Source organism: Genypterus blacodes, unplaced genomic scaffold, assembly GCF_046128005.1.
Source record: "Genypterus blacodes isolate CSIRO-AG114 ecotype Tasmania unplaced genomic scaffold, CSIRO-AGI_Gbla_v1 ptg000032l_1, whole genome shotgun sequence".
NCBI lineage: Eukaryota > Metazoa > Chordata > Actinopteri > Ophidiiformes > Ophidiidae > Genypterus > Genypterus blacodes.
In genome coordinates, this window is record NW_027466845.1 from 6,082,213 (window position 1) to 6,105,983 (window position 23,771).

At 47.6% G+C, this 23,771-nt stretch overlaps 1 protein-coding gene across 1 annotated transcript; it reads right to left on the reverse strand.

Moving 5' to 3' along the window:
- Window positions 1–20: 20 nt before the first annotated feature.
- LOC142995047 (rho guanine nucleotide exchange factor 26-like) lies at window positions 21–23,500 on the reverse strand. The gene is made up of 15 exons (XM_076145941.1): window positions 23,286–23,500; window positions 21,291–22,851; window positions 20,759–20,810; window positions 20,385–20,527; window positions 18,359–18,415; window positions 17,827–17,987; window positions 14,752–14,904; window positions 14,508–14,637; window positions 13,994–14,068; window positions 13,713–13,802; window positions 13,197–13,351; window positions 8,773–8,979; window positions 1,881–1,948; window positions 1,606–1,707; window positions 21–1,234 (listed from the first exon to the last, which is right to left on the reverse strand). Exons 2-15 carry the CDS (start codon window positions 22,743–22,745, stop codon window positions 1,092–1,094), a joined length of 2,991 nt encoding a protein of 996 aa, XP_076002056.1. The 5' UTR covers window positions 22,746–22,851; window positions 23,286–23,500; the 3' UTR covers window positions 21–1,091.
- Window positions 23,501–23,771: the final 271 nt, after the last annotated feature.

Genomic DNA, 23,771 nt, shown 5'->3' on the forward strand with positions numbered 1-23,771 from the left:
TGTGTGTGTGTGTGTGTGTGTGTGTGTGTGTGTGTGTGTGTGTGTGTGTGTGTGTGTGTGTGTGTGTGTGTGTGTGTGTGTGTGTGTGTGTGTGTGTGTGTGTGTGTGTGTGTGTGTGTGTGTGTGTGTGTGTGTGTGAGTGTGAGTGTGAGATGTTTCAGCCCTTGAATGGATGGAGAGAATATTGGCATTTGTGACCCAGAAGGGCGTCTGATTCATGAAGGTGACATTAAAGTTTTGACAGAGTCTCCAACATAAACCACCAATGGCCGATGAATCCCAAACGATCCGATCCTTTAGTTTCCCGATGAACAATGATTTATTCTATTTACACAAAGTGCCTCGGACTTCAGAAATGTTTTCAATTTCTTTGTTTTTCTTTGACATGTTTAAATAATCTAATAGCTTCACTCACCACCTGATTTATTCTGATGCCTTTGACGAGTTTTCAACTAACAAACCTCCTCTTACACCTTCAGTATATTCTTGTGTCGTTACTCGCAAACACTCGCATCATTTTCACAACATTTGGTTGACTGAAATCTTGGCACATCGATCTCTGTACAAGAGTGGTGCGATATTTGTCTGAACTGTGCTAAAACGCGAGTACGACGTAGAATTAAAGGAATCCCTGAATATACATGTGGAGGAGACCTAATGTACACGCATGAGGACATCTATACCTGTGTCTGTTACTCAGTCAAATTATGATGTAATGTTTGATTAAGGAGATGAATCGTTTATCCTTTCAAAGATTCATCGTGCATGTGAACTGAAGGAAACCCAAAAAATAGAATATACACATTTTACAACAAGAGTTATGTAGCAAGAGGATGGGATGCGACGTCGCCGTTGCGAAGCTTTGTTACCAGAGGGTTCAGGATTGTGACCGCCTGGCTTGTTTTCAGTAAAGTCAAACTCCGAATTATTGTTTTATCCTCTGGATCCGACTGAGAAGAGGCACAGAAACATGGACGAGACACCCCTGTCCCAACCCGTCCCTGAAGCCAGGTCACCGACGCCATTTACAGAAGCCGTTTGTCTGGGTTCACTGGTGATGAGGTCGGGTCACTGGTGCGTCTACAGGTCAGTCACACGTTGGTCTCTAGCCCCTGCAGGCGGTCCATTCTCTGCACGTTGCGCTCGATGGTGGCCGGGCATGTTATCGCCTCTGCACACTCTGCGAGGAACCATCCCCTCTCGCCATCGCGCAGTCTCTCGCCCTCGTACCAGCCTAAGAGGAGACACACACATAAACGCAACGCTGAGAAATGGAGACAGACGTAGTGCTGGGGAGCCAGATGTGCTCGCCTCGTTGCTTTTGATGCTCAATGACGTCTGTACTTTAGCGGATGAAAGTGAGTAACCATGGAGACAGAAAGTGAAGTGACCTTTAGCCTTTGTGTGTTCGAGTGTTAAAGCACATCTTCAAAGATATCAGGTCAGTCAATACTCTCATAGGCAAGCCCATTGTGTGAGGTAGAAACGAGGACACATAAAAAAAAGTGGGTGTGATTACCAGGAAGGACGCGAGCAAAGGGAAGGTGTAGAAGGAAGTAAGGGGAATACTAGAAGGGATGGAAAACGGGATCAGTAAGAACGTACCATCTACAGTCTGGGACACGAGCACCACGTCGGCCACCTGAAGGGACAACTCGTCCGGCTGCTTGGCCGTGTACGTCCTGGTCACCTCCACCTGCATGGCATCTACACACACACACGCAGGTCCATTGGTCAGTTCATGTAAGACTCGCTGGATTCTACAGGAGATCTTGTAAATTCATCTGAGAGAATGTCGTTCCATCAAACGACCACAAGGTGGAGCAGTAGGCTTGGGAGAGGATTTGGTGTGTGTGTGTGTTTCTGTGCATGACACTCACTGGTTCTGTCTGGATTCTTCTTGTCAATGTTCTGGTCCAGTGCGCTGATCCATCGTGCACGCTCATTCCTGTGGGGGAGGAGTGGGAAATGACAAATTAATGATGATGTAATGTTCTGACACCATTTCTAATCACAGGACAACTCCCACAACTTGTTTACTCCTGCGGTTCAAGGAGCTTAATTCTGTTTTGTTTCACTGGGCGTGGCAAATTCCATATCAGAGCTGTTTTGGAGAACACACACACAACCACGAATGACATTAAAATCTAACCTAGGTCAAACAACAACCAACAGTCAGGTTTCCCCGCAGACACAACAGGCAACAGTTGGGGACCTAACGATGGCAAACTGGTAACTTAGTGAGCGGCCATGTCCTAACCTCCTTTCTGTGTGTGTGTGTGTGTGTGTGTGTGTGTGTGTGTGTGTGTGAGGGAACAGAAGAGTGTTTACTGTTGGAGAACTGAAGAGTACAAGGACAAAGGCTGATTCTCAAGGGGGGGGGGCTCGATTTAGCTTTCTCCCGCTCTTGTGTGTGTGTGTGAGTGTGATTCATGGTGAGAAAGCGAGCAGGTGGAGACGGACGGGTCGGATTCCCTGAAACTCTACCTCCCGTTTCACCTGTTCTCTCAGCAACAAGTGAAGGGAGAAGAGAGGCCGGCATTTAGAGAGAACAAGGGAAAGAGAGGGAAGAGAGAGGGGAGAATTCCGAGTGGGCGCCACAATCCCGAGCTTTTATTCCCTCTGTGACTCAGCACCATCCACCTGCAGATGGACAGATTAGCGCGTTCACAAAGCCTCAGCTGGACTTCAGAGACGCGTCCCGTGACTCAGAGCTCATCGCTGCGTCCCTGTCGCCTGCGTGATTGTTTGTGCCCAACAAGCAGTAAATCACCGTTCACCATTCACCAGTGTCCCCCCCCAAAACAACTTTACAAAGTCACCGTAAAACCATGGAAACGTTACTTTGAGGATGAATCATTAACTCGGCATGTTCCCACAATGCAACATTATGTATTTGTACCATGTAACCTTTGGAGCTGAATGATAAAACTTTATCATCTTGATTAAGTACTGAAACTGCACGTACCCATTAGAGCTCATACAGTACCTCCACCAAGGCAGAACAAGCCCAAAGAATAATTATGTGTCTTCTTCTAATTCCAGTTCTTCTAAACAGAAAGAAGCCATGAGATCCATACCTGCCTAAGGACTTTGTTACGTAACTTTTTACCTTGACCTTCCCTTCTTCTTCTTCTTCTTGTGCCCATTTGCATGCTGCCCAGGCTCAACCAAAACAGCTCGTTCTAAAAAGAGAATACGAGCGATTGAGGGTCTTGAAACACGCTCGGCTGGGTTTCAACTATTTACAGACCAACTTGCTAAAGTGGAGCAAAATATGGGTCTGAAAGTGTGTCCATGCTGCTAAATCTGCATCAATCCAGATACACATCAGTGCTTCCTGCGTGTTTCTGCCCTATTTGCCCCCTGCTGAGTGTGTGGTGTTAGTGTGTCTGCCACACGTGCATCCAGACCAAACTGCACTTGGTGACGGTTTACCAGGGATTAAATGATATCACTTTAGAAGAACAACACTTGCAAACTTGCAACGTTACAAATCACTCTTTTCAAATAGAAATCACTCCATCTGGATCCGTACAATGATGTCATGGGTTCTGGCCCAGGCTCCGCCCTTACATCACGCTCTGGAAAGATGATCTTGGCAGACGTAAAGGAGATTTTCCAGGGCCTTGCGGTTGCATTTCATACTGATGTTAAATGTTTCATTTGGTGTAGAACACATATGGTTCTATAGAATATGTAGAATGTGAACATTTGTGACATTTGAGCCTCATGTGGGTCAAAGCAGCTGTTAGTTGGACGCAGATGCTGACACACACGTGCACATACAGAAAGAACCACAGCAACAGGTCGCCTCCCCACACACACTTAAACAGCTGAAACGCTCCATCAGAAAACTCTGTTCTCTCGTTCATATTACTGCACTGCACTTCTACATCACACACACCGTCCCTCACTCACACACACATGTGCTTCAGAGCCACTTGTTGGTTATCTGTGGAATGTGAGACACATACCAAACCAGGGCTGAAGAATCTGTGAGTATGCCAGTGCATTTTTTTGCATTTGCACACACCCACACACACACACACACACACACACCCACACACACACACACACACACACACACACACACACACACACACACACACACACACACGCAGCAGGTGTTTGCCCCGGTCGTGGTCTTGTAGGTGAGCCTGGGTCTGTGCTGGATCGGCCTGTTCGTGGCGGTAAAGCTGACATTTACCGCTCAACCATGAAGAATGAGAGAATGCCAAGCGTCATAACTCTGTTGTCAAAGTCTCTTGTTTCATCTCTGAAAGGAGGAGGAGGAGGAGGAGGCACTGTAGAAGCTCTCTCACACAAGCAGACAGAGTGATGACAGCATCTTTCAGTCGTCTCCTCTGCCAACTGAAAAAATCGCAACCAGGCTCCTGTTCTTCACCCTAGTTCATCTCCACCTCTCCTCTTCACCCTTTTCTGTTTATTCCCATTTACCCTTCACCAAATCCCCCCCCCCCCCCCCCCCCCCCCCCCCCCCCCCCCCCCATGTTGTCAGTATTCCGGTACAGCTCCTGCTTCAGAGACAAAAACATCACATCTGTCTCTCTGTCCTGAGCAGATCAGCCAGGAAAACTTAGTAGGAATGATTTCCCATCAGCCAGCTTCTCTCTGCTTATCCCGTAACCCAGAGGTCTTCAACAGGGGGTCCACAACCCCTGGGGGGTCCGCGGAAGTTCTGCAGTGGGGTCGCGAAATTTGTGATTGACTTTTAAATTTTTATTAAATTAATTTTTTTTTTTTTTAAACCAATTTTTTTCCCCACAAACGGAAATGTCTTTAAATACACATTAACATGGATCCAACGTTAGGGCAAATTTCAGACACATCATCTAGATGGCACTAGGATCATTTGCTGCAAGTCTGAAAAACGTTGAAAACCTTGTTGTAACCCAAAGCAGATTTACTATAAAATCAACAAAAACGTTGAAGCGTGCGGCAGAGATCAGACTCCTGCTCCTCTGGCTGGAGACGTTATGTAACCAGCGCTGCTTTGTATTATGGCTGCATATCTGAGCGGCCGAATTGTTTTGCTGCAGACTTCTGTGGCTGCTCTGTTCCCCCTGATAGAGCAGCGCTGTTCTCCGACACGCCGGACGGGAAGCGCCGAGTGTGAAAAAAAAGGCAAGTGAACACACGGACACACACACACAGGCGGCCTTGTGCCATCTCCAGTCCAGCTGTCTGTCTGAATTCCTGGTTTATGATGTCACAGCTGTGGGACTAAGACAGAAGAGGCATCTACTGTAGCCAAGACCTCACACACACACACACACACACACACACAGGTAAGACGTGGGATTAAGGAGAGACACAAAGGGAACGGAAGGCTGGGATATCTCTGAGCACCGTGTCTGCTTTCAGTAGAAATGTCACGCCGGGACGCCACCCGAGCGCCGCTTAAAGTCTCTGTACATCAGGACAGAGACAGACAGAAAGACATCGGACAGCAGGAGAGACAAAGTCAATGTAAAGTCCAGGAACTAAAACCACCACTTAACTTTCATGCACCAGTGAGTTGCTACGACTGAAACCTGTACATGGTGCTGCTCACACACTTGGGCCAAAGGTTTGACTTGTGTGTGTGTGTGTGTGTGTGTGTGTGTGTGTGTGTGTGTGTGTGTGTGTGTGTGTGTGTGTGTGTATGTGTGTGTGTGTGAGAGATGTAAAGAACTAATCTGCTGGTATTTCTGCTCTATAGAAAGTCAAAGGCAGCAACAAAAGTGAAGCAGAAGAAGAAGAAGACCGTAAGTAAACATAGGAGGTGTGTAGCCAGAATGTGCTTTGCAAATATTCAAATCCATCGTGTTTCCTCCACCTTGAGGACACATGAAACCAAATCAGTTTAGAATGAAATCGCCACAGGTCCATCAGGAACGTCGCAACAGCTTTCAGTTATAAATGGTTTTGCTTAAAGATCGTAACTCAGGATGAGTTTGGTTAATAAAGTCAACTGATCTCTGTCGTTACTGCTTTGTCCTCTGAGGGCTTTTTGCTCTGAGTGCTTCTCTTTATTACCTCTTAACAGGCGGGCAGAGCCGCGGGCAGAGCGGCAGGCAGAGCAGCGGGCTAATGGAACAACACTTCCATGTGTCATGTCGGGTTAGATCATTAATCTGCCATGAATGAACGGAGGAAGAGGAAGTTATTCTCATCGGGAAAGAAAGAGGAGACAGTAGCCGCTGTCTAAAGGATGAGACGCGGGGGCGTTGAAGAGGGGTCGGCCAGAGGAAAGTGTGTGTGTGTGTGTTTGTGTGTTTGATGGGGGGAGGGGGGGTGCCAGTCGTGGGAACAGGCCTATTCAACAATGAGCCGCTACCAGGCAACTGCCCTGGACAATGCCTAGCAACCGCTAACAATGGACAGTTGCCAGGATCTTCTCTTTTCAGCTCGTTCACAGTGCTACAGTGAGTGCAGTGCCACACACACACACACAGGCATCGTTACCAGCTCATGTGAGGGCCCCAAAGCTATCACAGTGGGGGAGTCTGGGGGCTTTCCACAGTGACACACACACACACACACACACTGGCTCAGCTTCTCCCATGTTTCCTACTTTTTCCTATTTTATAAATTCAAACACATTTGGACTTTTTTGGAATGTTGTGGTAGACAAAACCAGTTGTTAAAGATGTCACCTGGGGCTTTGGGATGTCTCATTTGTTTTTGTTTTTCATATTTTAGTCTGTAAATGAAGACAAAATACCAACGAGTAACATCTTCTCCTTCCTCTTCTTCTCTCTACAGCACACAGAGAAGAAATATGAATATTTGAGGAATTTAAGGAGGAAGACAAACTGCATCAAGCTGTGAAATCAAAACAAAAGTCTGGCATCCCTTTTGAAGTTTTTGGAGGTGAAATTTTTTATGTAATCACCGTTGCCTGATCGGTTTAGTGAAAAAATCTTTTCTATTGTTGTTGGCTGTATTGAAACTGTGAAATATTAGACTTTTACTGTTACTTTCTCTCATAATTATAGCAAACTATAGGGGGTAAGTTTTGAACATTGTTGTTTCAGAGCGTGCGCGTGTGAAAAAAATGTGAATAACAACACGGAAATCTGATTCTAGCTGCAAAAGAGAATTTTGAAGAGAGATGTTGAACGGAAGGGAGCTGGAAACTCTAACCTGCTGTGATGAGCTGGTGAGAGAGAGGAGGGAGGGAGGGAGGGAGGGAGGCTCTGTGACTGCACAGGAATGAGGAGGAACGGGATTGAGCATATGAAAACACTCCTTTACAAAGCCTTGAACCACAGCAAATAATTACAGTGAAAGCTCAGTGTGTGTGTGTGTGTGAGAGAGAGAGAGAGTGAGTGAGCGAACACGCAATCCATGTGCATTTACAAAGGCTAACTAGAACAAATAGTGCCGGTATGAGGACCAATATATGACAGATCCCCTTTGTTTGTGCAGGTTATATAACATACGCTGCACATTCAGGACAGTTTCTGCTCAGAGAGACAGAACTGTGTGTGTTTGGTTTAAACTTTACCGCACAGGCCTTGAGTTCAAACATGAAAAAGGCTGACTGTCGTTCTGGGTCAGATGTGTGTAATCATTTACGCTGCACGTGCTGCAAACTTCAGCTACACTTTAATCGGCGGTGCTTTCCTTAGGGCAGATTACAGAGTCTGAGGACGCTGGGTCAACAAGGCAATGATCCAGAGCTGGCAGATTAGAGAACAGACTGATAAGATGTCACGTCACCATGATTCTGAAGTTCACATGCAGATTTGGATCATATTTAACGGTTATTCAGATCGCTGCAGGCCTCTGACACTCTTGCCTCCCTCTGCTGCATCGACCAGTATGATGGATTTAGCTTCTCATATTATTCCCAGTAACGGACGCAAACAGCAACAAACAACGCTCAATCCATGGTGCTCCCTTTGGCAGAAACTCAAAATGGAATAATCGGCTTATCCATCTATTTTCTAACTTTCGTCCGGGGGTTTGGGTCACATGTTTGGGCCCTGTTGATCTCACCAGAAGACCTGCGCCAAGATCTGATTGAGAATGAACCGAACACATGAGCATCAATGACATACATAATGATGAGAAGACCTGGAGGTGGTGCCACTCGGTTAGAACTGTATAGTTCTTTCCCTAAATCAGATAAGGGCTTATCAGAGATTCTAAAAACCAGGATGTGACGTGCGAACACATACACCAGACGCTCAAAAGTCACAACCATATCCAGGAAACCTGTGCATGTAAACATACTCAATGGCCGCAGCGGCAAATCACTTTGATCAGATTAAATTACGAGATCACAAGAGGAGCGATGGAGCAAATGCGAGTCTGGTAGCCGTGTTTTTAAGAACAAATGTAACAAAATCTCCCTGTGACCTGCGATGGCCCAGAAAGACAAGTCCAACTAAAACACCAAGAAATAAGAGCCGGGGGAAAGAAGAGCGAAGGGGTTCTCTTACTTTGAGTTAAAAGCATTTAAGAGAGCACAGAGGGGAGATAAGGGAGAATCAGATTGTGGGAGAAGAGGAAGTCAGCTGAGATAAGCATTCAGCATAAGAAGGAAAAAATGTTGTCACAGCATGAGAAAGGACATGGATGACTGGAAGCCAAATTCTATGAGTGTTCCTTATCTTACCAGCCAGTAATATTGATATGGTATGAAGGTGACGAAGACAGAAACCAAAAGTAACAAGTAAATAATAATAATAATCTTATGTGTGACACTTAAATCTGAGTTTCAGGGGACAAAAGGTGCAGAATCGCACACACACTCACAGCAAGTCCGTCCCCAGGATCATGGGAACCTTTTCACCGGAGTGGTTGTGGAAGTTCAGGCGGAAGAGGTGGTTGGCGCCGGCTTGCCGCAGGCTCAGCATGCTGGTGGTGGTCCTGGCGGGGGACAGGTTGAGGTCCTCGGGCTGGCAGGAACCCACCCAGATCTGGTTCCTCAGGGCGTAGTCGATCACCGTGTAACTCTCCTCGCTGAGACGCAGAGAGAGAAAGAGAGAGAGAGGGATTCAGAAAGGATTTTAATGTAATTGAGATGAAATAACTTCTCCTTATTCCAGTCCAGCAGTCACAACGTCTCACAAATGTAAATCACATATGTGAACGTTTTGTTTTGTTTTTTTTAAGGAGAGCTCTCGACCATTTTCCCAGAAATATATTATACAATATCAAAAAAGTCCATGTCACCTGGATTTATGAATAAGTCGTCAAATTCTATGGCGTCGTTAAGCGTCCACACACCTTAACTACCACCTGCAGATTCTTAGCACATGCCTACATTTCCCATGAGCGCTGTTACACGCTCATGACCCTGCGGCGACCCAACAGTACCCAGTAGAGTTAGTTTAGGAACATCTGGAGCTGATTGTGTCTGGATGGACTCCCTCTCCCACGGGACGCTTAAAGCTGCCCTGAACCAGGTATGTGCGTGTTTTCATAGCGCGTCAAATCACAAGAGTTCAAATCCAGCCGACCTGCGTTTCATCAACCTGCAGCTAAAATAGAAGCTGGGCTGCTGGAGCAGAGTGGACTTTATGTGGATTACAGTGCACATGGATGCTGCAGGAACAAAGGGAGCAGGAAAACACACAGGAGTGACCGGAGTACATGTCCGTCCTCTCTCTCTCTTACAAACACACACACAGACTTTGGACATGGGTAATGACTGGTAGGAGAGTCCTGTCACGGTTGGGAGGTTCTCAACAAGGTTCAACTGTTACCCAAAAGGCCACTGCTGTCCACCAATCAATCAAAGTTATTTCTTAGGAGAGGCAGGAAGAGATACACAGAAAAGATCAATCAGATGAAAGTGGAGAGAGAAAAATATAATAACATCTGTAACATCTGTGTTTGTTCAAAGGTCATTCGAAGGAAAATAAACATTGAGCTATTGATGCTACAGCAAATGTTTTCTGAAAATTTAATACACAACATCCCCGTGAAACTAGGATTCATTGGTGCAAGTTTGGAGCAATTTTGCCAAATTCCGGGCCATTCCTTTAAAAGCCCATATCTTTGACAAAGCTAGAGAGCTAAAAATTCCACACACAGCCTCTGGGGGGCACGAGGATCCGTTGGCATTAGTTTGAAGAAAATTAAAATTTTGGGGAAAGTTTGGAAAGAGGTAAGGGGGGACCCTTATCACATTTGACATTTTTTGGACGGGCCATATCTTGGCCTAGGAAACACACAAAAAGCCAGAAATTCATACACAACATCCCCGTGGCACTAGGATTCATTGGTGGTAGTTTGGAGCAATTTGGACCAAATTCCGGACCATTCCTTTTAAATTTCCCTATCTTCGACAAGGAAGAAGCTAGAGAGCTAAAAAAAAATCCACACACAGCCTCTGGGGGGCACGAGGATCCATTGGCATGAGTTTGAAGAAAATTTATGTTTTGATCATATTTTCAGAAAAGGTAAGGGGGGACCCTCATCAAATTGGACATTTTTATATCTTGGCCTGGGGACGAAATAAAAAGCTAGAAATGCATGCACAACATCCACACGGCACTAGGATCTATTGGTACAAGTTTGGAGTGTTTGGACAGCATAAAGCCCCAACACACAGCCCCTAACAGCCCTACAGGTAAAACGTATGGAATGCCATTAACATTACACTGCAGAATGGGACGGGTGGGCTCTCTGCATGTTTGTTGGATGTATTTTGGGTATGTGTGTGGGTGAGTGTGGGTGGGTGTGGGACTATTGCTGAACAGAAACGCAAAGGTGGGAAAACCTTTGGCAGACAGTTGACATGTCTTATGGAAAAATGTGGCAGTGAGGCATTCAAAGCAGACAGAGTCAGTGAGAGAGAGAGATTTACTGTTTGGGCTTCTCACCAGCTTCTTCCACAGAAACACACAAACTTCCCTGGAATCCTGCAGCTGTTAGAGATAACACAGGCATCCACCATTCAGCACTGCAGCTCCACCAGCCTCCATCTGCACACCACTAAGCCAACACATGCAAACCTCTCACTCATTCACCTGTGATCTCTGACTAACTCCCCCAAATTGAATAAATACAATTAAAAAAAAGACTAAGAAACAACTGTTAATATTGATACAACCAACAATATGTAAAATAAAAAATACCAATCATAGAATAAACAATATATAAAATACAATAGCTATTAGACATCTACTGTTTGAACTTCTCACCAAGTATTTAAATAGAAACACACACCATAATAACTCTACTAATGAAACCATGACATGTCATCACTACTGTCCCATGAGTACAACCAGTTCAGCAACACCATCAATAGACGTCAAGATGAAGTGACATCTGATGTCTCTCTCTCTCTCTCTCTCTTTCTGTACTCCAATGCAAAGTGAGAGTGCTCAGACAACTTAAACAAACTGAGGGAGGAGAAAAGCCCGAAGCAGAACGTGTTGAGATAATGCGCACAGAAAACACACATGGGTGTGACAACCCGAAGGTTGACAAAAGAGAGAGAGAGAGAGGGAGAGAGAGAGAGAGAGAGAGAGAGAGAGAGAGAGAGAGAGAGAGATGGAAACCTCAACAACACCCATGTTCAGACGAAGCCTCACATCACACAGGAAAAACAGGAGAACTGAGGATGGGAGAGGAGCCAGCTGGTGTGTGTGTGTGTGTGTGTGTGTGTGTGTGTGTGTGTGTATTATGTAAGTGTTCATTTGAGTAGGAGTCCAGCCGCTTCATGCTTCCTGCCATGTGACAGTGACTGAATAGAGTCAACACTAACTGAACAGGACGCAAGCAGAGGGGCACAGGAGAATGAGAACACACACACACACACACACACATTTGTGGTCTTTCTACTGACTGAGTGCGACAGCTTTCACCTTTTCACTCCTGCCTTCTGGTTATGATGGTGATTCTAGAATTGCATGAAGAAATAGACCAAAAGCATTCGAAAGGTAAACAACCTTATTGCTCTTGGCACGGACGTGAAGTGCTGCTTGTAAGATACACCCCCCCCACCCAAACACACACACACACACACACACACACACTCCCAACGCCGTTACGCCTGGAAGGTGACCTGCCGTAGCCGTAGCCTGGCTGGCCTTCTGTCCCTCCCTCGTGTGCTTTTGTTTGGATTCCTGCAGTTGGAGCGCAGTGGAGTAGCGTGCCACAGCCGGGCTCCCTTTCTCCAGCCGCACAAACCAATATTATAACAGCTTCTTTCATTCACACACACACACACACACACACACACACGCACACACGCACGCACGCACGCACGCACGCACGCACTCACACACACACACACACACACGCACACACGCACACACGCACGCACGCACGCACGCACGCACGCACGCACTCACACACACACACACACACACACACACACACACACACACACACACACACACACACAGTCACGGATACACAATCCAATTCCGGAGCACTCCCTTTTCCCAAATCCCTCTTACAAACACAGGCTCTGACACTCACACACTACTACTGGAGTCTGCCGTTTGGGATCGGATTCCCGGAAAAATATCATATGGAATGTCTTGTTGGTAGTGACGGGACAATCAGTTCCAGACACGGAGAGGAGAGAGAGAGAGAGAGAGAGAGAGAGAGAGAGAGAGAGAGAGAGAGAGAGAGAGAGAGAGAGAGAGAGAGAGAGAGAGAGAAAGGGTCACACTCAAATGAAAACCACATCATTTCTAGGAAGCCGGTTTTTACGGGATTGTTCGGGAAAACAAATCTCTGATAGGAAGAAGCTCCACAAGCTCCAGAGTGATTCATGGCAGAAGAACATAGAAAGAACCAAACAACACTCCGATCCACAAACTGCAGCAGGTTCAGGTAACTGCACCTGTTGAGTATAAAACACACCACCGCCCCCTCCCCTTAAGTCAAGGCGTGAAGGATGAATTCAGGCTGCACGGTAGCGTCTCGGCTTTCCTAAATCCCACAAACGTTATCCTGGTGATAAAGTCCACAAAAATAAGCCGTAACTCTTTTAGTCATTTTCATTTCTCATCTTTGACTTTGATCTCCATCTTGTTCACACACACGCCCACGCCGCACGGTTACACTTTCACCCTCCTGCGTGTCGGAACAGGTGAGTTACGGGGACGGGCGGCGAGCCAAACACATGACGCAACTCCCTGTGTGTGTATGTGTGTGTGATGAGCGGATATAGAGGATGGATGGATGGATGGAGGAGTGTTGTGATGAAGACCTACCTCTTCTTTCTGGTGACGATCAGGACGTCGTTGAAGAGGAAGAAATAGACCTGCTGCCGTGACGTCCGTTTGTGGAAAATACCGTTTTCTTCCACGAAAGCCGTCAGCTCTCCTCTCTTCACCATCCACCTCGACGACGAGACCAGAGGGAACGGCTGGAGGAGGAGGAGATGAAGATGGAAAAAGGGAGAAACATTAGAAATCTGACAACGGACTGTATGTTTGACAGCAGGTTTAAAGAATCCCAAATGGACAGTTACAACCCCCACCACCCCACATACACACACAAACACACACGTGTACACACTTGAGCCTGCCAATATATATGTGTGTGTGTCACCAAGTGAGTGATTAGTGAATATGCATGTGTGTAGCTGTCCTGAAGTTTCACAAGTTCATGAGTCACATAATGAAACAATCAAAACAGACTATTTCAAACAGAAGTCAGAGGTTTGCATCATCTGAATGCCAGTGTGTGTGTGTGTGTGTGTTAAGTATTCTTATCCTCGTTCATACCTTGATCTTGAACTCCAGCTGGGAGTTGATGGTGTACATCATCTCTGTTCTCTCCATGGTGCGAGCGCCTTCGTTGCACTTCCTCACCACCTGCTCACACACACATACACACACACACACACACACACACACACACACACACATGCACTCAAGTCAGTTTTTTAACACCAAGATGCAAATCACCCTCCTATACTCTAAGGACACAGTGATGTCATCATGTCACAGCAGGAAGTGAGTCGTAAAGAAGCCTTCAGGGCACTTCAGGGTTGGGATGCACTGACCTTGCTGACCGCCTGTAAAGCTTTCTTACACTCTTCATACTGTGCAGATTCTTTCGGCGTCTTCTGACAAATTGTCTGCAAGAGAAAGAGTTCAGGTTACACCTACTTACACCTTAACAACCACTTCATCCATTTCACGCACAAACACCCACAAAGATTCAGCGCAGACACAGACATGCTGAGATGTTGATGCCTATGAGAAGCTGTGGGAATTAGAGACGATAAACCAAACTTTCTCAGGATCCAGAGTGTACAAGCTGAAACCCCAGAGACCCAGGGGAGACACTGGGAGCGAGGGGGGACGGGGGAGGGAGGACGGGGACACAGAGACAGGAAGAGAAGACATTTGCCAAAAGGAAGAAAGAAACTGGAGATGGTTGAAGTCTGTAAAGAACGACACAGAGTGTTTCAGAAAGAGACGACGCCCTTTATGGAGTTAGTCTGGGCACAGTTCTTGCATAACAGTCAGAGTCTAATAATTCTGACGCTCTTGCTGTGTCATTGAAGCACTCACGTCCATGAGCAGAGGCAGGCGAGTGATCCTCTGCATAGGCAGGATGAGGAACGAGATCATGGGCAGATTCCTGCAGTCTGGGTGGCCCTCGATCCTGGTCAGCACCTCCTTAAATGCAGGACTCTTGGACCTGTGGGGGAGGAAAGGAACAGGAGTCAGTGAGGAGGAGGAGGAGAGAGGAAGAGCCAGTTCCTCCGATCTGTGAAAGGATGAGAACATCCATCTGTGTTTGTGGGTCACTCACACTAGCCTCTGCAGGGTCCTCTGCTGGTACACCTCATTGGAGCAGTATGTGATATACGGGTCAAAGTTGGACTGGGCGTGTTTGGAAACAATGTCGCTGATGTCATCGATCACTATGTTCTGCTGGTGTCGATCCTCCAGCTCCTTAAAGAACCTGCAGACGGGACACGAAACAGGGTCAGTGTGTCGGATATACAGAGCCAAAGCTGGAGTCAGAGGTGGTAAATCACTCGTCGTCCCACACAGGGGGACAATATGGGACACAGAGACAGACACAAAGTCAGGATGTGTCAACACCTTTCTGCTGGAGTCCCCCGCCTCTGTAAATAGACACGCTCCTCCATTAGCCCCAACACAAAGGCTTTTCCTCTTCCTGAACATGGACAGATGGCTCCTTTAACGGCACGCCATTTGACCACCTTCCAGCTAGTGTGTGTGTGTGTGTGGTAGACACGCACACACACGAACACACACACACACACATCAAGGTGACAAACAGGAAACTGATGCACAGACAAAAGGAAGCTGACCTTGACCACTTGGAACTAGTGTGAGCTCATCTGCAAAGGCACCTCTGGTGGCCCACACACACACACGCACGCACATACACACACACACACACACACACACACACACACACACACACACACACACACACACACACACACACACACACACACACACACACACACACACACACACACACAGACATATCATGGAAGAAATGTCTATGTATGGGAACGAGCAGCTTTATCTGACCATGTGGCCTCGTGTCCATGCCTGACTCTCTGCTCTTTGAACTCTATCCCCCTTCCAAATAAGGAAACAGAAGAGCAACACACACACATACACACACACACACACACACACTAGCCTGTCAAACAGTTCTGTCCCATTAAAGCCACCATCAGGTCAAGGCTGCACACGTTCAGGCTGCACTCCACCTGGAGCGACACACACCCTGACCCCATCAACCGCAACAGCCGGCTGTCACAAGGGCTAAGGGTGGGAAAGGGAAGTGACTAGTGAGGGACTCTGTCAGTTAGAGGATGAAGTGTGTTAAGGTATCAGTTTAGGTATGTCAAACCCCCGAGGCTGCAGGTGAAACACAATCAGAGCAGCACCTGGGTATAGAACGCTCACCAGCACTCCCACCATTCAGCCCGTTCACACGCTTCCCACAGAAACCCACGCCGGGTCACAGGAGACGCCTCGCTATCTCCATTCCAGCAAAACATCTCCTTTAACACTGTGCTGCAGGCTACCAAGGTTTCTCTCCCCCCCTGTCTTGTCTCTCTGACCTCAGCTCTCCACCTTCCCCTGGAGCTGCACAGTTGGAAGTTCTAAGACGAAACGTCACGGGAACATGAGCGATTTGCGGGTGAGCCTGCAGGGGGGAATTGGATTGGAATGCGAAAAAGGGGCTTGTAGTGCAGCAGGCCGGGACACATGAGTGGGGCTGGGCTGAGGAATTCACCTTCACACACACATTCATGCAAACTGGGACCTCAGCCTCACATTGATGATAACGGCACATAAATCGGCGATTAGTCCGATTTTAGTACTTTGATTTATATCCTAGGCTTGTTAATATTGAGTCCCTGGTTTAAGATTCACGTCATCAAATCATAGACCAACACTAAAGACTACACATTAGACAATGACCATAAACTGAAGTACAGTGTTTTGGCACCATGTTTTCATGGATAATCTAATCCCAAAGTCCTGACTTTTAAGCTGGGGGCTCAGGGAAAAAAGACTATAAACCCTGGACTTATACTGCTGAGAGCGTTTCCAAGGTGAGTATTGACTCCAGAAGAGGACCTGCGGCCATTATGGTAATGATCCCCGACATCACACTGAGCCTGCTGCCATGGCAAACAATAACAGAGGAGATGGACCTCAGGCTATTTATGATCTTACTAAATACTACACACTGAGAAGAAGCTGATCGAGTTCAGATTGACTGAAAACAGAATACGGCACATCACAGTTCATTAAACTCTTACTGCTGTCAGCAAGGGACCGTCTGAAAATTACATTTACAGGCATTTACTGTCTCAGCAACTGCTAAATAACAAGCTATAACAGAAAATGTCTTCCAATCTGAAGAAATCGGACCAAACCACCAATAAGGAGAAGTGTGGCCAGAGGAGCTGATTACTCGTTTGGGTCCTCAGACAGTTAATTTCAGACAGTCCCTTACAGAAAGCAAAGATTTGGCGATGACTAAACAGAGCTGTGGCTCATTTGCATACCGACAATGCCCACACGAAACAGCTCAATCTCTAAAATGACAGACTGAGTGGCTGGAAACACGCTGGAAAAGCTGCGTTGGTGTGGATTCGTCAACAAACTTCAATCTATTTATACGCACAGTAAAGAAAGGGTCTTTAAAGTGGGACGGTAATGGCTGAGGCAGCACTTCTCACCAGTCTAAACTCTCCTGGCCTTTCATGCATGAGTGTATCCATCACTTCATAACAGCCTTAGAGGTTCAACTGACCGTGAATGTCAATAAACAGTGCACACACACTCTAAATCGCAATGGATAGACTCAGAAGGCCTATAAGGACCAACATGCAACAGAATCGTCTTTTGCCTCAATTTGTCTCATTCTTTTTGTCCATTTTTGTCCTGCGTCTATCAGCTTGTACAGTTTTCGGGACAAACAGCGCCCTCACATGCAAACAGAATTACAACACTTCACTGCCTACCCACAATCCCGTGCTGTGATTCTTAGAAGAAGGAGGATTGTCAGGCTGTAAGAATGGCATCATCACCATATAAAGAGCGTTTAAGTTGAAGGGGAAATGATCCAGTTCATTAGCCAAAACCAGAAACCACAAACAAACACTTACAGACAGAACACGAGCAACAGCTGGCCACAAACATGCGAAAACCAACTGTTTTTATTGGCCCTCATACAAACATCAGCACGTCTGCTCACACCAATTAAGTCCTGTAGACACGAAACTGACTCACTGCCAACGTGATGATGTATAACAAAACCTGTGTAAATAAGTCAATTTCCACACACACACACACACACACACACACACATGCACATACATACTTTTTGCTGGACTCGCAGACATCCGTGATGTTGGAGAAGAGGTGGTGGTTTTCCGTCTTGGTCATGGCCTCGCTGAGCTCCGGCGAGTTCTTGAACATGCGGATGAGGATCTCCAGGCTGTGCAGGTAGGAGTGCTCGGAGGAGATGACCTCAAAGATAGCCTGGTGACGGAACCCACAGGAAGAGACAACCAGAGGCCGTGACTCAGACGGATGGTACGTAACTCAAACGTGCTTGACATACTTCCATGCTGCCTTCACGTCTCTGGTATGCCATTGAACAATCTCCTGTGCCTCTAAGCATTTTCGTCACTTAATCATTTGCCTGTTTGGACACATCAATTACACACTTCCCCTTAAACATATGGCTCTTATTTCCTGCTGTGCCCCTTTCGAGAGCTTTGTTTTTATTGGTGTTGTGGTGTTTATAGCAACCAAATGGGACAGGCACACTCAGCCGGGCCTCAAATTAGATTATTCTCATGAATGCCAGAGAGCTCCGGCCAAAACAGAGCGTAAACTCCCAGTCGTACCTCTTGACGTTTGCGTTCCTCCTGACTCAGCTTGTCCGAGAGGCCGCTTTTCTTTACCTAAAGAGAACCCAGATTGAGACAAAAATGTTTAGAGAGTAAAAGTTATTTCAGAAGCATCTAATTAAGATTTCAAGTGCTTTGCATTCATGGACTCGGTGTTTTGAGTATACATGTGTGTTTGTGTGTGTTTCCATTCTTTCAGCCTCACACTTAAGGCTCCACTTCACATGCCAAACTGCATAAAGGCCCAGTAAAGCTTCAGCATTCATATTGAAACTCAAGCGTACTCTTTAACAGGGAAGCCAATGTGCGTGTTGGTATGTGCCTGCCGTGATTTGGTCCAGATATGTGAACGACGTTGAGACAAAGCAGCTCATGGGACTGGGCGGGACAGGGGCGTCTCTTTGAATGAGGCGGCCTGTGGCTTTGTCAGAATAAAGGTAAAGCGGCTCATGTGTTCCTGGGTTCCCTCTCTGTGGGATTAAGAGCTCGCCTGCATCTCGCGTTTCGCCCGCTATAACCCAGTGTAAGCATATTCTGTATCCGTGCGGGCAAACGTCCCATCTTTCCTTCCCTCCACTCGCTCCCTATCCTGTCGTTTAAAGGCACAAGGAAGTGATACTGTTCACTACAGGATCCTTCCTTTTCTCTTTTAAGTATCTACCCTGCAGCGCTCTGCAAACACTGAGAACAAACAGACCTGCTGCAGACTAAACAGCTCTTGTGGTGTCTTTCCATTGCTTCCACACACACACATGCACACACACACACACACAAAGCTTTTGTATTTTTTGTTAAAACTCCTGCCTTCTTCCTGCAGAGCGTAAGTGCAGGTTTAAAGTGTGCGAGTAACCATCTGTCTTTGTGCCAAGTGAACTTCACCCTGTTCTGTAGTTTCACTGGGTGTAACTGAGACGCAATCAAAGACGGATCACCACAGCAAACAGGTTCTCTTTGGCAAAAGCTTTGAATCAGTGTTTCAGGCTCATTTCAGGCGAGAATACAGGTGAAACTAAAGTGATAATAGAGCAACAGGAAACTCTAGCATCCAGAACCTTCAGGCGGTTATCCCAGAAAATGTGGAAATTCTGGGACGTCACAGCTGACTGACGAAAGCACTTCAGGGGAAGATGACACCACGTGCTGACACCAAGTTTCTGTCAGACTGAAAATGAAACTAACGCTGTTTCCTTTGAAATCAGAAACATTGAGGAAGCTCACGGTCACACTCACGTTTTACCTCCAATACACCGAACCAGGAGGACCCATTTCTTTCTTTCCATAATTCGATTTAATTCATTCATTCCTGATTTCAGATCCTGCGACCTCCTCTGTCTCTCCTCTTTCCCTCCTCAACAGACACGGATTACATGAGCAAACAGACGGGAACGCCTGAGCCGAAAACTAAATGAGCAAAGTCCCTTTTCCTCTATATCCATCTTTCTCTTTCTCTTCCTCTCTCTCTCTCCCGACCATTCTGATCCTGAGCTACATTATGTAATGCGGAGCCACCAGACTGCACTCCAGAGGCAACATTTTAAGCATATTTGCAGTCTGACAAATCCTAAGAGTTTGCCAACACACTGGCGTTAAGCCCAGGAGTGCTTAAGAGACTTCCTGCAGGCCGGGCCCACAGTCTGCATGTGCGACCACCTCCGCGCTGAATTAGACACTTTATACTGTACTCGCTAGGAGGAACCCTGGTGGGCTCCAGAGAGAGACACAGAGTCGGAGGATGGGGGTATGGCCTGTTGCCAAACCGGACAAGACGGCATTCCTCAGAGCACTGGCATTCCAACCCCCCACATCCATAGCAGCCAGTGTTTATGGTTGTCTGCGTACTGGATGTGAAGAGAGGAGTGAGGATGATGTCAGGAAGCTACCATAACTCTGTGTGTGGGTGTGGGTGTGTGTGTGTGTGTGTGTGTGTGTGTGTGTGTGTGTGTGTGTGTGTGTGTGTGTGTGTGTGTGTGTGTGTGTGTGTGTGTGTGTGTGCGTGCGTGCGTGTGCGTGTTTCATATCTGACCACGCTGAGTTGGCTCCACGAGATGCGTATGGGTCTGTACTGCACCACGATCCCGTTATCTGGTTTGGGTTCTCGGGAGTCGGCGTCCTCGTCCGAGTCGTTATGTAAGGCCTTCTCCTGGTAGTTCTGATACAGCTCCTCCTCTGAAACACACACACCAGGGAAAGGCATTAAGGGAGAGAGTGTGTTTGGCACAGAAAACCACAAAGAATATCAAATAGGATCAGGATTTTCTATGGGAAACAGACGGGAGAAAGGGACATAGAAGGAGCAGACGAGAGCAGAGGGAGAGAGGAGGAGGAAGAGGAAGAGGAAGAGGAGGAGGAGGAGGAGGAGGAGGAGGAGGAGGAGCAGGAATGAACCACGTTTCTCACCTTCGCTGTCAAACGTCCGCTGACTCGTCAAAACTTTCCTCTTATCTAGAATCTGACAGAGAAAAGCAAACAAGGATTAGCACTTAGACCGACTCTTTAATAACACACACACACACACCCATTCTGAGACAGTCTTTAAAAAGGCCTCTGTCACCTGTCCATGACCTCTGCCCTTTCTGGCGACCTCATTTGAATGACCCCTATCTCAGTTCAGAGCCAGTGTGTGTGTGTGTGTGTGGGTGCACGGTGTAGCATTACGTCACGTCTCGCAACAACCACATGAATTGTTCCCTTGTATGGCCTCGACCTGACCTCTGCAGCTGCTCGCTCTGCTCCACAATGATGTGTTGTGACTTTGTGACGTGATTGAAAGTCCGATTGAAAGAACGATTAGAATGGTAATCAATTATAAAAACAGACGCTTGATTATTGATTATTCAGTTAAGAAATCTCACTTTCTCAGGTACCAACAACACAGAAAAGGACATATAGAGATAAATCCTCATTCTAGTTTCGGTCAATGTGTCCCCACCTTGTTTTTCCCAAGGATGGACGGCTTCCCTGTCCCCGGGCTGGACGGCTTTGTTGTCCCTGGGCTGGACGGCTTCCCTGTCCCCGGGCTGGACGGCTTCGCTGTCCTCGGGCTGGACAGCTTTGCCGTCCCCGGGCTGGTCGGCTTCCCTGTCCGAGGGCTGGTCGGCTTTGTGGTTCCTGGACTAGTGGGCTTGGGGATCTCAAGGTTCTGAGTCTTTACAGTTCCAGTATCTGGCTTGTCTAGTCCTTTGAGGGCAAACTGAGACAGTTGATGGGCTCTGGGGTCGACAGGTGGGACCTCTAGGCCAACCCCAGTCACAACAGCCCTCCTGTAGGATGTACTCCTGAGGCCTCTCCTCAGAGTCCCCGGACTCTCGCTCTCCCCATCATTTCCACCGGGACCTCCCGTAGAGAAGTAGGCTCCCGTCTCCACCATGCTGAGAGCTTTGAGGGATCTCTTGGAGTTGTCTAGCCCCAGCAGCCCCACCAACCCTTGACTTTGCGCCCCAGCGTTCAGTGCCCTTGATTGCCGACTCTCACAAGCCAGGCCCGTGGGAATGAGTTGCTGGGTGCCCATTTTCAGGGCGGCCGGGCTGTGGGTGCTGAGGACGACGAGAGGCGGGGGAGAGACGGACGGGGAGAGAGAAGACGTTGAGGTGTTGGAGGAGGAAGAGGAATGCCTGTGTTCCTGGCTGGAGGCGGGCGAGGACAGGCACTGTCTGTGCGGACCCTGACCTCTGTCTGTCGGGGACGAGGAGCGTGGGGTGGGGGGGTCTGAGGACGTGAGGGAAGACAGGGACGGGATGCTGGAGGTGGAGCTGTAGGAGGGGGTGGGGGCGCGCCGGGAAAGAGGAGAGGGGCTGGGTGTGGAGGACATGGGGGACAGGTCGGCGTGGTTGTGGTTGAAGTTGTAGCTGTTGTTATTGGGGGTGTGGGGAGACAGGACGGGGGAGGACGGGTTCAAAGGAATACAGTCCACAGAGTCCGACCTCTTCCCGACAGCTATCTGGTCCTGGAGACACACGGTGACTCCATTACTGCTCTTCCCTCTTTCACTGCCTCTTTTACACATGCTGTTGTCCAGTGTGGACAATTTGCGATCGTCTGACTTAAATCTGGACAGCGAGAAGCGTCCGGCTGACAGATGCCCGATGCTGATGCTCCGGACCACTCTGGATTTCCTGGCAGGCTTGTGCAGGATGTGCTTCAGCACCGACGCGGCGTTCCTGTTCTCCGGCATGTTCACCAGTCTCTCGGCAGGTTGGCTCAAGGTGACGGCGCCGGCGTCCTCCAAGGGGAAGTCTGTGGTCAGGACCCCGTTCAGGTGGTAGCTGAGGGGGCGTGGTTTGGGCTTGCACGGGTCTTGCGCGGCGCTCTTGCAGTTGTCCGTGCGTCGTTTCCACAGCGGGGTGATGTTGTTGTTGGACAGATCCACCTCATTTCCCACATCCATGATCCTAAAGAGTCTGTTTCCTCCTCCGCCTCTCTATCTCTGTGTCTGAGCACACACAGGGTCACAGTACAAACACTCCTCACCCAGCAGAGCACTGATCTAACCCCTAAGAGTAAACAAGAGGAGAGGACACCAGTCAGAGAGAGAGAGAGGGGAGACACACACACACACACACACACACACACACACACACACACACTGGCCAAATTCCCAGCGTTTTTACTCATTAACGAGGAGTTTATGCAGACGCTCAGCAACTCCAGTTAGGAAACGATAAGGAACCTTACAGAAAATACGTTGAACTCGTCTGAAGAAGCAAACAAGACGCAGAAAACAACCGATAATCCTTTTGTGTTTGCTCAGTGTTGTGAAATGCCCCAAATACAAGCGAGAAGACGCAACTACAGGGAGCAACAGAGCGACGAATCACTCACATGCATACTGAATACTTATTATTAGTCTACTCATTGTTATTTTTAAATCGGCTTCAGTATCGTGCAGTGATCACCTGAACTTGTGATCGAAGCGGGTGAAACTCACCTTATCAGCGGATCTGCGGGAAAAACAAACTCATCGTTACTCAAAAAGATCCGTGTTTGTAAAAAAGAAAAAAGCAGGAGTTGATGGTTCAAATCCGGTAAAGTGACGAGAAGAACATAAAAGTTTAGTGAAATCCAGAATAGTGTGTGAGCAGCAGCACAGGAGCTTCTGACCCCCGCTGAAGGTCTGAGAGTGTGAAGCGCGACAGGCTGAGAGGAGGAGGAGGAATAGGAATAGGAGGAGGAGGAGGAGGAGGAGGAAGGAGCACCACCGGTCAGTACAGGAGCTACTCATTTCTCATCACATTACAGTAACTCCTCTCATTTAATATCTGTACTTCCCCTTCAAATGTAGTTTTTACAATTATTGTCGATCTAATGCTCATAAAACTTCTATATTCGTCGTGAACTGATGCCGAACTTTCACTTTCCTCACGTTCCTCCGCACGCACGACCTGTAACGACGTAATACCTGTAACGTATCATC